This window comes from Nothobranchius furzeri, chromosome 17, assembly GCF_043380555.1.
Source record: "Nothobranchius furzeri strain GRZ-AD chromosome 17, NfurGRZ-RIMD1, whole genome shotgun sequence".
Lineage (NCBI taxonomy): Eukaryota > Metazoa > Chordata > Actinopteri > Cyprinodontiformes > Nothobranchiidae > Nothobranchius > Nothobranchius furzeri.
In genome coordinates this window covers 45,656,634-45,669,326 of record NC_091757.1, presented here as the reverse complement: position 1 = coordinate 45,669,326, position 12,693 = coordinate 45,656,634, and the positions used below count along the sequence as shown (strand labels likewise).

The 12,693-nt window shown below is 38.7% G+C and overlaps 4 protein-coding genes and 1 non-coding gene across 6 annotated transcripts in view; 2 read left to right on the top strand and 3 right to left on the bottom strand.

The window, feature by feature from the left end:
* Positions 1–931: 931 nt before the first annotated feature.
* pxmp2 (peroxisomal membrane protein 2) lies at positions 932–3,507 on the top strand. Its single transcript, XM_015972648.3, has 5 exons — positions 932–1,110; positions 1,453–1,575; positions 2,140–2,302; positions 2,955–3,074; positions 3,159–3,507. The coding sequence occupies exons 1-5, from the start codon at positions 950–952 to the stop codon at positions 3,225–3,227; spliced, it is 636 nt and encodes a 211-aa protein (XP_015828134.1). The 5' UTR covers positions 932–949; the 3' UTR covers positions 3,228–3,507.
* A 255-nt stretch (positions 3,508–3,762) lies between these two features.
* Positions 3,763–4,576, bottom strand: isg15 (ISG15 ubiquitin like modifier). The gene is made up of 2 exons (XM_015972649.3): positions 4,443–4,576; positions 3,763–4,364 (listed from the first exon to the last, which is right to left on the bottom strand). Exon 2 carries the CDS (start codon positions 4,353–4,355, stop codon positions 3,885–3,887), a length of 471 nt encoding a protein of 156 aa, XP_015828135.1. The 5' UTR covers positions 4,356–4,364; positions 4,443–4,576; the 3' UTR covers positions 3,763–3,884.
* A 2,244-nt stretch (positions 4,577–6,820) lies between these two features.
* On the bottom strand, positions 6,821–8,482 carry gatc (glutamyl-tRNA amidotransferase subunit C). Its single transcript, XM_015972647.3, has 5 exons — positions 8,191–8,482; positions 8,045–8,095; positions 7,455–7,624; positions 7,261–7,364; positions 6,821–7,126 (listed from the first exon to the last, which is right to left on the bottom strand). Exons 1-5 carry the CDS (start codon positions 8,347–8,349, stop codon positions 7,065–7,067), a joined length of 546 nt encoding a protein of 181 aa, XP_015828133.3. The 5' UTR covers positions 8,350–8,482; the 3' UTR covers positions 6,821–7,064.
* Positions 8,483–9,434: 952 nt separating this feature from the next.
* On the top strand, positions 9,435–9,507 carry trnak-uuu (transfer RNA lysine (anticodon UUU)). The gene has a single exon. It is a non-coding gene; the product is annotated as a tRNA-Lys (tRNA).
* A 1,970-nt stretch (positions 9,508–11,477) lies between these two features.
* Positions 11,478–12,693, bottom strand: part of sgsm1a (small G protein signaling modulator 1a) — a 44,750-nt gene continuing 43,534 nt past the window's right edge. For both annotated transcript variants that reach the window (XM_070546483.1, XM_070546484.1), the window contains exon 25: positions 11,478–11,797. In XM_070546483.1, coding sequence (XP_070402584.1) covers positions 11,709–11,797 — 89 coding nt within the window. In that variant the 3' untranslated portion in view covers positions 11,478–11,708. The remainder of the gene's footprint in view (positions 11,798–12,693) is intronic.

Sequence of the window (12,693 nt, the reverse complement as noted above, 5' to 3'; positions counted from 1 at the left end):
CATGAAACCTGGTCAGCATTTTGAGTCTGGCACTACTCCACAGGCTAACAATTAAAAGCTCTATAATGCATTTAGCTAACACATCTGAATGTTTGAAGTAATTTTGGATTTTTTTCATTCATTTTTTTGTACTGAATGTGTATTTTAATTACATTACAAGTCACATTTGTGCAGTTTTAGTAACTTATTTGTACTTTTTTTCCAAGCATACACTCATTTCCTCAAGTGTTATAGTTCCTGCTTGAATTAATTATACTAGCAGTTGCTCAAGAGGAAGAGCAGGGTGTCCGGTGACCAGAAGGTTGCAGGTTCGATCCCAGCTTCGGATAAGAGAATTCTGCTGTTGTGTCTTCGGGCAAGATACTTAACCCTGACGCCTCTGTCAGTGTGGCCCAGGGCAGCTGTGGTCACAATGTAGCTCATCGCCATCAGTGTGTGAATGACTGTAGTGTAAAGCGCTTTGACGGTGCCATACCAATGTGGGTCATTTATTTAAAATACAAATTTATTGGTTCAGTTTTGGGGTCTAAATAAGATGGCCTGCATCTTCTGAAAAAAAAACTTGGATATCTAATAAGAGCAAAAATATATACTAGACTTGTTTAAGTAAAGGAAAGTTAATCAAATTTGGTCAAGCCTGTCATTAATTTGGTGCTGGCTGGGACTTTATAGGATTAATTGATAAAGTTTTTTAAGTACCACGTTTGCAATCAATAACACTAAATAAAAGCAAGGACATTTTAAATAGAATAAAGATTTTTTTAATATATATGGCTCCTCTCAAGATAAAAATCACGAGGCTCTTCACAAGAACAACAAGCCAATATCCTGATCAAGTGTTTTCAACGCTGGTTTGTTCAGCTTTGTTTCCTTTCCCGCACGCCTGCGTGTAGGCGTGGCCTTGCGTGTGACGCACGTACGTCAAGCGGAAGTGTCGCGACTCTCCCCGATGCTCTCCCCCCTGGTTGTTGGTAATGAAGGTGCAGTTGGAGAAACAACAATGCCAGTGTCTAGTCTACCAGTTCGAGATGTATCCTTTCAGTTCTCTTTGCTCCAGCAGTATTTGATTCTTCTTAAAAAGTATCCGATACTCACTAAATCTTTCACCAGGTTAGCAAATCTTCTTCTAAACTTTAGTTTTTCTGCTGTAAACACCGAAAAGTAGGAGTTTTATTAGTTACTGACTCAGAACTTTAGTAAGTAGCTGCTTGATTCATATTATGTAGTTTATTATCTGTCTTGAGTGAGTAGTTTGCTTTAGCACCCTTTTCTTTCTTTGCTCTGAGAACATAAAGGTCTTTCTGGCTTCAGCCAATCAGCATCTGCCAGGAGAGCCTCCCCTAATAAGATAAAAAACGTTTTGTCTTCAGTTTGTAATAGAAGCTTTAAAACATACTTGTTGCACATTTCTAGCGTTTAATGCATCCTGTGTTTGTTTTTTCCTGCTTTCAGTGGCATCCTCTCAGCTTTAGGGAACCTGCTGTCCCAGTATGTGGAGGCACGAAAAAAGGCCAAACGTGGAGCTCAGGTCAACGACATCGATGTGGCTGGAGCTGTACGATATGCCATTTATGGGTGAGACTAAACACCAACATATCAGAGGAATTAAACGGATTTAAGGCTGTTAGAAGGTGGCTGTAGGGTGGGCCATGTAAACGATATAAGGTAGAAACGATATAAAATTGGGTAATGATTGATAAGTTTTTGGCTATATCGCGATGACACATGATGTCACTAAGATGTGCACCTGCGCCGACATTGGAACAACAGAATGGCAGTGACTGCAAGCATGGAGCGGGAGGAGGAGGAGGAGCATTCTACACTTTTTGGACGTCTTTATTCTGCTGCAATGTATTTTCCCTATGAGGATTTTTAAAAGCATGTCATTTTGACATATACAAACAAAGGAAAAAATATATTGCAGTACATATCGTAATCGCACATGCTTCAGATTATATCGCAATATAGATTTGCGGCCATATCGCCCAGCCCTAGCTGTAATGGCACATTGGAGCAAAAATGAAGAATAAAAACATAAATCTGCAAAGATATTCCAGGATAAACAAAAATGTGGACTCCTTTGTGTTTTTAACATGGGGATCGAGAGTTTATATGTGTGTTTCCTTTTAATATTTGCAGATTAATTATCACAGGACCAATAAGCCACGTCTTCTATCAGCTGATGGAGGTGTGGATGCCCACCACAGACCGGTTTTGCATCATCAAACGACTGCTGCTGGATCGGCTCATTTTTGCCCCTGGCTTCCTGCTCCTTTTCTACTTTGTTATGAACATCCTGGAGGTGGGTCTCAGTTATTATCCACATATAACCTACCTTTCTCCCTTAAGCTTTATCTGATTTTGTTTACTGAAAGTACTGTGACACAAATTGAGTTGATGCATGAAAATCAAGAAATTTGAACACAAATACTTGTCTCCTTTACTTTGGTACCTCATACATTTGTAACTCATGCTGCAAGACGCTGAACCACATAATTGTGTGCATTGAACGGGTTTGCAAAGTTAAATGTAAACAATGTAAGTACTACCTTATTACTGCATTTTCAAAGTACAAAGTGCTTTTTTATCCACATGTTGTATCACCAGTGCATTCCTAAAATTCTGCAAGTTTCTTTTTGTATTCACTAAAACTAAATCCACAAATCCCTGCTAATTTTGACCCAGAATTATTCCTTTCTGCGTCACATTTAGTTGAGAAAAGCAGGAAATCTGCTCGGACAATATTTGTGACAGCTTGATAATTTATAGGAAATGAAAAACTTTCTTCACATCATCAAATAAGTTTTAAGGATTAACATCAGTACAACACGAGTACTGTGTCACACTCAAGCGCCTCGATACATAATTTTATTCTAGTAATTGTAAAATTAAATTGCATTTTTTAACAAAAGCTGTGAAATAAATGCAGTGTATTCATTTCAAACCTCTCCTAGGCCAAAGGTTGGGATGATTTTGAACAGAAGCTGAAAAGAAGTTACTGGTCTGCTCTGAAGATGAACTGGAAAGTCTGGACCCCTTTCCAGTTCATAAATGTCAACTTTGTGCCTGTTCAGGTTTGTTTATTTCACCATCACCCATCCTTCTAACAGAATTAATCTCTCATTTACCCGAGATGTTTCTAATTCCCTGTGTTTCAGTTTCGAGTGCTGTTTGCCAACATGATAGCCCTGTTCTGGTATGCCTACCTTGCATCTGTGAGGAAATGAGGCCATGAGAAGTTTCCTGTTGGGGTTTTGACCAACTACTGAGGGAATATACCCAGCTTCCTAAATGAATTTTACACACAGTAACTCTTCAGATTAACTTCTTACAACAGGTTTAATCCACGTTGATGTGGGACTGTATGTAGAGACTAAAACAAACTTTTTACAAAACTGGATTTACATGAGAATGGCCTGGTGACCTGTCCAGGGTCCATGGTGAGTGAAACTGAGAAAGGCTCTGATGAAACTTAAAATCTAACAAGAACTGAATGATATAATTTGACTGGACTTGTGTGTGACTCTTAATTATGGTTCTTCACTACTTATCTTCAGTGGTTTTTGCAATAATAGAAGCCGCGAAACAAAGTGACTACAAAAATAACCCAGGAAACAATTATATAATGAATGTGGGCCTGATATTTAGTTAACTGGTACTTTAGTCTCACAGAAAAGTCAATTCTATAAAGATTTAATTATAATTTACTATTCTTGAGCGCCTCCTACTGGGCATAAAAGCACAATGAAATGAGAAAGTTGCTTCTTTATTAAGTCTTTATTAAATAGTTTCAGTTTCAGTAAAATATCTAATTTTGCTTAGCACAGTGGAATGATTATTACAATAATTTCAAAAGGAATGTAGATGCTAAACCTGAGCATAATTCAGCCGCCTCTCAGGCGGAGGTTGAGGAAGATGGTGCTCAGATCTCTGACATTATAGTCCACCAGCTTCCCGTCCGTCATCTCCCGGCCCTCGTGGATCAGCCTCTGTTGGCTCTCTGGGACCCCCTCGCTTTGTTGGACCTTCTTCTTGAAGTCCGTCACCGTCTCCTCGGGTTTGATGTGAAAGGTTTTATCTTGTCCCTTCTCGTTTTTGAGGAAGACCTGGATGGTGGCGGGGGGCTGCGTGACCAGCAGCGACACCCGGGAGCCGGACTGGAGGTTGTAGGAGCCCAGGGTCCTGGAGTCGTCGTTCAGAGGTGTCCTCCGTCCGTTATCAAAGACCAGCCTCTGTCTCTGAGCGGGTTCCCCTAGTTTGGACTGGATGGACATCTTCAAAGAGCCCACTGTGTCATGAGGACTCACAATCAGGGAGTGGGATGTCCCGTTCAGCATGGTGATGATTAGTTCCATGATGGAAGTCTGCAACAATTAGAATAGTGTTTATATGAAAAAGGTAATTTATTGTGAAAGCATTAAATAATAATGATGGTGTCCTACCTTGCGATGATCTTAGATCAAAATGAAGTTTCCTTGAGTGTTGAGTGCGGCCAAAGAGTTCAGCTGATCAGCTGTTTATATACAGAGCAGGCCACGCCTTCTCTCTAAGATTCGTTTTCCATCTCTGCCTCGGTAACTTTCGGTTTCTATTCTCCAAACGTTCCCAACCTCATACAGTCTTCACGGCAGGTACGTCACTAATCTACCTGAAAACAGGCGGGGCTCATCAGCTGATCTGTGGGGAAGAAAACAAACCAAGTAATGATTCATCATCAGCTGACATTTTACTCTGAAAGAAAACCGAAAAGGACTCATGAGATGTTCTCCTATAACCACTTAATAAAATAAAAATAACAACAATAATAAGAGCAGGGATGAGCTTCTAAACAGATATTCTGTTTTATTTGAAATAATTTCATGTTTTAATTTTGCCCTCAGAGACATCTCACTCAAATCAAACACGTCCACGTGGAATTCTGGTGTGACCTTAACTCATTTAAAATTAATCTTTGTAAAAATAAAAACGTGTATTTCAGTTATTTTTGGTTCCGTGTCCCAGAATGATGAAAATCCCACATAAAAAAACGTTCATGAAAATGGATACTGAAACCTAAACAAGTTATTATTCAAATGAAACTGAAATATGATGTAAATATATGTAGATTATTATATTTCTATTTCCGCTGATCATGCAAAACCTCCCACACCTGACTGTTGGTTTGTTCACAAAGGATATGATGTGCTGTCGTAGAGTTCAGCTGATGGAAATCCTCTCGGCCCAAGTGGTGCTGCAGAGGATGTCGTCTCTGGCCTCCTGGAACTATTTTCCTCACGCCGCTTCATTGAATTTTCTGACCCAGCACACCGCCTTGAAGTTGCACTTAACTCACACTATATTTCATTTGTCACACTCTTTAGTAACCTGATGTACAGTCGGGGAGATGCTCACCTCCCAGGTATAGAGAAGAATCCGACCTGCTCTTGCAAAATGCAGTTTTTACTCTCCTACCCCTCCTGGCACCTCCCTAAACTTAGCTGAAGGACATCACCTGTTGTCTTGGTAACTGACATTCCTTTCTGTTTTAACTCCATCTTCCAGACAAAATGGGAGACATTTTGACCCATCTGCTTCCTGTCCCATCTCTCTCTGCTAAGGTTGTAATGACCTGGCCTGTTTCCTTTGAACAGCTTTTAGTTGATCTAATGGGTACCTGGCCTTCACATAACATGTCTCATAAATCAGACATGGGTAAACCTCGGGGTGTACAGACCACAAGTGAATGATTCTGGATCATTCAGTTTAAAGGCACACAAGTAACATAAGAACAAGTAAAATGAATATAAGGATTTACAAATGATTAAAGGGACTTTAAGGAAGTTTGACAGCCAAAACATGTATAGAAATTATACATTTCTTCTTCATACATTCTCCTGCAATGCCCTGGTCCTGTAGAATGAGCCCTGGCATTTTTACAGTGATTGCCTGTTTTTCTGTAAAATCACAGAAAAAGAGAGCTGCTCGGGTCGAGCAGGCTGCTTCATGCGCGTTCACGCTCAGGCATAGCCCGTAGCATTTGCTATCAGTAGCTTTAGCAGCAGAGAGCGAGGCAGTGCGACTTTGTCGCTGTTCCTGACACCTAGTGACAAAGTTAGCTACATTTCTGTGGACCCTTAGCTACTTTCTGTAGAACTTTCTTCTAGATATTTCCTGCAAATTAGCAACAAAATAGCCATTTTCACTCCGAGCCGTTCTTTGAACGTTGTTTCAGCTGTCATCAAGGATATAAATGTCACAGATACTGTAGACATCACTGGCACTTTAACTCACCTAGTAAGATGTCGGACTCTCATGCAAGACCTGAGTTTGATTCTGGATGTGAACATAGTTTATTTAGAGTTTCTTTTTTACATTAATGGTATATTTTTTTACAGTAAGATGCCCAAATTTTTATTTGAGACTCGCCAAAAGGCATTGAATTCACAGATAAAAAAGATGTGGGTTCAACTTTCATTTTGGAACAATTTTTCAAGCAAGGGAAGGGAATGACCTGAGCATGCAGGAGGACTGACCCATCATAAACCTTTGTCGGCTGTGCTGAAGAGAAAGGTACAGAACCAAATTATTTAATTAATTAGCTGCGCGTTCTCCTGTCCTCTGTCCTCCGGGCCACACACACACAAGGGACTGTCTCAGCTGTTATTTTTGTTAAGGAGTGTGCACGTACAGCATGCACGCCTCGTGCACGAGCCTACTATTGAAGCTGCCGTTACGCTTTTGGCCTGAGGGGGCAATCACGAGCATAAAAATTCAAAACTCTGTAAAGTCCCTTTAACTAAGTATTCTGGATTATATGTGCGATCAAACATATTTTCCTTCATTGTTTACAGCTGATTGTTTTTTATTGCATATAATCAGTAAGATGCAGTTTATAGTCTCTGCCAAAACATGTGACACATACGATAATAGTACAGCCCCAACGTGCAAAAACATCCATCCATCCATCTTCTGAACCCGCTTGTCCACATTGGGTCACGGGCTGCAAGGCAACAGCTCTAACCACTGAGCCACTGCGCAGCATGTGCAAAAACAAACAATGAATAAATATTTCAAAAATAAATTCTTCAGAACTCTGAGTGTTTCAGCATGGCGGTCCTCTCCTCCCTCTTAGGCAGCGGAATATTTCCTGTGATTAAAATAAAAGTTGGTAATTATTCAGCTACAAACAAAACAGGATCACCACATGCACAACAGAACCTTTTACATGTTAATTATTTTAATAAAGAATAGATATAAACAAAAGGGATCACATTTTTATACCTGGTGGTGCAACAAAATATTCTTCCACTGTGTTTTTCGCGAGCTTGAGCAGCTCCTCTGCACTGTCACCTTCCGTTTCTGTGTCATTCCTCAGATATAAAGCTCTGAGCAGATAAAACAAAACATGTGAGAAAGAAATATAATTTTTTTTTTTTATAAATCCAAGCTGTTATCCACAACTGTCCATGCTGTACCTGTCCTCCAGGACTGAATCCATTGGTTCAACCCCTGATGTGTCAACAAGGTGAAGCTGATCTGCGAACCGTATGGCTTTCTCCAAACATGCCAGGCCCTCTTTGGTGCGGAAATCAACCAAGGCCAGCCGCTCCAGCTTGTCCACCAGATCAGCAGGGACTACAGCAGGCTGTGAAATTAACAGAGAATCAAACAGACAAACATGTATTACAGAGTCATTACAAGAACATACACAAAGTCAAAGGAAGCTTTAAACTTACAATTAAAGCCCTTTAACTAAAATTAACACATTCCATCGCCTAGTGCTATTGTGCAATTTGGGTTAGGGTTGTGAAGACAGGAAGCTGTTTAAACTTATTTAAAATCAGTGACTTCATTTGATGAGTTAAGTTTATTCATTTTATTTAGGACAGAGGCACCTGAGAGGTAATTGGAATTCTCAATAGTACTTCTCCAAGCTTTAACATACCTACTGCATGCTACAGAAACAAATAATGGACATGCATTATCAGAGCTGGATTGTGTTGATTATAGACATAAATATGTGTCTTTATGGTGTTTACAATTATTGACCGGATGTGGATTTTACCGGAGGAAGTTGCTCTTCTGGTATTTGCTCCCACGTGGGAACCCTAGGCACCTGAGGAAAAAAACAAAAAACAAACTAAAGTAAACAAACTGGCGACTCCCTGATGAATTTTCTTTGCTGATACCGTAACTAATATTTAAATTTACCTTTGAGTTGAGTGAGTGGGAGCTGAACAAGCGGGTTCCATTTAAAAGGGGTCTCTGCAGACATCCTCTCCTGTTTCTTGACAGATTACATGAAGACTCAATGACTTTCAGTGACACACCACGACACGAGCATAAACCTGTCAGACGAAAAGCCGACATACTGGTTACCTCTACCCAACTAGTTATGTTCTAAATTATATGAAACTGGATCGTTTTGATCCAAGCTAGCTCTCTGCAATGTGAGTCGGTGTTACATCCAAATGTGTCCCTTCTCCTCGACCTGCTGTTACTTCCGTCCTCAGTGAAAAAACATACCAATTTTTTATTTGCCACATTGGATTTCAATGATATATATTTTAAAATATTTTCCACAATGTTCTTGATGCTGTTTTGAAAAGAGCACGTAGCATAACACTGTCAAGGCGTAGTGATATGTACTAACGCACGAAGCTGAAGTTAGGTTCCGATTCATATTTACGAATCGGGAAATGGCTAAAGGGCAATTACACCAAAATGTTCTCTGATCTAGCTGAGAAACTATTAACACATACACTCTTCAAACATGTGCAAGATTATTCTAGACTAACAGCAGATTGTGTAAACATAGTTTGTGATTGTGAACAATTTTTCTGAGTTGTGAAACTGCAAGAAAGCCATTTATGCCATTTTTTTAAAGCATCAACACTAGTTGATTCGGAAAAAGGTTTCACAAATCTCAAACTATGTTTTATGTAATCAAATATTAGTGTAGAATAATCTAGTACAGGTTGGCAAAGTGCCGGTGTTGTAGTTATTGCCCAGGACCAGTTCCTGGTCGATTTTGGGCCAATTGCTAAAAATGCTTACATCTGTCTTTCTTGACATTTCACAAATCAGAAAAAGGTTTCACAAATCTCAAACTATGTTTTTGTAATCTGCAATTAGTGTAGAATAATATAGTATAGGATTGAAGAGTGTAAGTGTTGTAGTTTTAGAGCTAGATCAGATTAAAGATGGTCAGAGTAGAGAAAAATTTGGTAGAATTGCCCTTTAGCCACCCCTGGAATCGGAAGCTAACTTCAGGATCTTTGCAAACGTTCTAAACGAACAAGTTTGCCTTTCGCCTTTAACTGTAGAACCTAGAACATACGATCTAACGGGTAATCTTATTTGATCAAATAGAAATAAATATGTCAACACACTTTTTCCATCCGAACTCAATAGTGTTTGTTAAATAAGAACGACATCGTGTCGCATGTATGAGCGCCCGGATAGCTCAGTCGGTAGAGCATCAGACTTTTAATCTGAGGGTCCAGGGTTCAAGTCCCTGTTCGGGCGTAGTTTTTCCTGTTTTAATCCTCACATCACGCTTTAAACACGAAAAATTAGAATACAGAGCAAAAGTCAATTTATTTAATTCCGTTTAGACTGAGAGACGATAAAAAGGTTCTGGAACTCTGCAGACATTGGACTGATCAATTACAGTGTGACACTTCAGCACCCATCAAGTTTTGGGTTTGAGAATTACTCTCCCCGGAAGTGAAGATAGAAATATGGAAAAGGTTTCAGATCTTTCGAGTTCAGCTCATGAAAATTAAGAGTAAAAGCAATAGTGTCTTGTTTATATTTTTGTTCAGTGCATACCATATTACAATGAGTACAAATTATTAAGTAGAAAGAATAGTTTTGGCCCTATTAATTGCTTTAAAAAAACAAACATTTGTTTTTAAAACCAACTTCCAAAATTTCTTGGGAGTAAATTGTATAATTTACTGAAAGAGTATAAGTAGTTGCTGAAAAATTTTCCACCACAAAATACATTTAAAGATACCAACCATAAAGGTTGGAGACAAGAATAATTGAGTTTTATCCTTTGAATCATTATTATTATTATCGTTGTTTTTTGTAGCACATGCTGTGAGGGCAAGATGCTCTTCTGAAATAAAGTCAAAGTACTGTAGCTTCATTTATTAATATTTAAAATGGCTTTGTTTGCATTTCAAATGTTTTGATTGTAGTTTTAGCTGTTTTTGGAGAATGTAAACTATTATTAATATTTCAGACATTAATTTTGCTGCTAAACTTCAAAGTCCTCCAGCTGGGGGGCGTTAGGATCCAAAGGGTTGGGGGGCTGGGTGGAAAGGTCTGGTGGGCTGGATGTGGCCCGCCTGTTGAGGTTCACTGATATAGGCTATACCACAAACTGCCTACATGTATAGCATTTTCCTTTTGTTCCATTTTGAATAAAAACATAGAAAAAATCCACAGTACTACATATTTTGGAAAAATAATGATTCCATTTTAATTTTTTATTATAAGAACATATACCATTTAATATAGAGGCTATGTATGTATGTATGTATATATGTGAACTACTTGTATAGAATTTGATTGTTTAACAATGCACACATAGAACTGGGCACAAAATAAAAATATCAGCTTTACAAAGAAAACATGAAATAATTATGAATAAATAAATAAATAAATAAATACTTTGGCATTTAAATGTTACAATAAGTTTAAAACGGGCTAACAGGCAGCAGTTTCAATGAGAAACACTCATAATAAACATAATTAAACTACATTCATGAAACACTTGATGAACACAGATCAAATTTTTGTCTGTTTAAAAAAACGACAAAACATTAAAACCACTTCTCGTACCATCAGATTGTCTGCAGTTCTTTTTGAAAATCTTTATCTCTAACTTTCTCTTTAGAGCACGCTTAATAATCAGAATAAACAGAAAACAAAAGCAGTGTTCATTTGGTGACTTAGATTAAACACCACCAAATGCCCAAAATCCGGTTAAACCAGCGGTCACCAGACGATACGAGACAAAACAAAAATCCAGGTGAGTAAAATGCACCATTTACGTCATTTACAGAAGTTCACTTAATAATGTAAAACAACTTGTAAAGATCATGACATTAAGCTTGTTTTTATGCCCAGACATCCAAAGATTATAATTTTACAAGTGGTAACATAATCCAGGCATTTTTCTCTGAGGACACAAGACTTCATACAGAATGAGACAAACTAGTTTGACAGACAAAGCAGTTCATGAACACTTTTGAGTATTAAATCACAGCTCAAAGGTAATTGATATTAAATTTACAGTGTATGAAGTACCTTGAGCTTGGGTTACATTTCTGTGATACGGAATCGGATTTATGTGTAGAATATCATACAATCCTTCCTTTGTTAAGGGAACAGGAGCTTGGAAGATAACTCACGACTTTTTCAACTAGTGGGATATTAAAATAATTTATAGCAATCTATTTTCCACATAAATATAGTCTCTGTTTGAATGTTTGGCTTGAAATGTGCAGCTAGAACTTGTTAAAACATTAAGTGCACTCAGACAGGTATACCACACAGGCAGTAAGGCTCATAGCAGCAAACTGTGACTGTAAAGGCTTTGTGTAGCGCCAGTGTGTGCGTGTGTATGTGTGTGGCGGTGTGTGTGTGTGTGTGTGCTACTACAGTCATTTACATTTAACATGGAAGGGAACAAAAGGACCAAACAAAAGCAACAATCACTTGTTCTCTATAAGCATTTGCACTTTGCAGACTAAATCTCTGGCCAAGGTTAACGTCTGTTTGATGTTGTGGTGCTCCGCCATTTCTGAAAGACAAAACAGGAGGAACGTTTCATTATTTTTACCACAAGAGCACATTTTCTTATTTGCAGTTTTTCTTAGAGGTTTAGCATTTCTCGCAGGAATGCATGATGTCACCCAACTCTTTCTGTACCAGAGTTTTAAATCACCACCACCTTATTTTATACATCATTTCATGCAAAATCAGAAAAGCATGAAAATATTTTCACACAAAATGTGTTCTGAATGACTCTCACCTCCTACTATATCAAATTTGATCTCAATGTCTATAAAACCTAGCCTAGTGAACTAGACCAAATTCTTGTTTTGCAAAGTTTGGTCTAGGAACGCTCCATTGGAACCTCCGCAGCTCCTACCAGGACTCTGGCTAGCCAATCACAGCTCTCTAGAGGGGTTTCAAACACATAAAGAGCTGTGATTGGTCCATAATGGTGGGCCAATCATAGTGCTCCATCTTCTTAGTGAACAAATCACAGAGCTTTATCCGCTTTGTGGGCCAATCAGGGCACTCTACATGCCTGGTGGGAGGGATGATGCAACAGAGTGAAACAAGAGTATGTCACATTCATTGTCCAGTGGCATGCGGAGATAATTTGAAATACTACGGTAGAACCCGCCCCACAACCGAGAGCCGTCAATGGAGCGTGGCCAGACTAAATAATACATTTATTTAGTCTGGCTTGCCAGGCTATATAAAACTGCAATGAACTAGAGTCTTTTGCATAGTAATCATAGGGTCAAAGAGTTGCAGCGGCAATCTTAAATTGAGCTGACTCTTAAAATTAATCAGACTTAGAAAGTAGTCATTGCTTACACGTCTGAGATTTGAATGAAAATCTGTTAATGACAGATGTTTTGCACACAGATTCCAGGAAAAAACATCACTTGTCTTTGTTTTCCT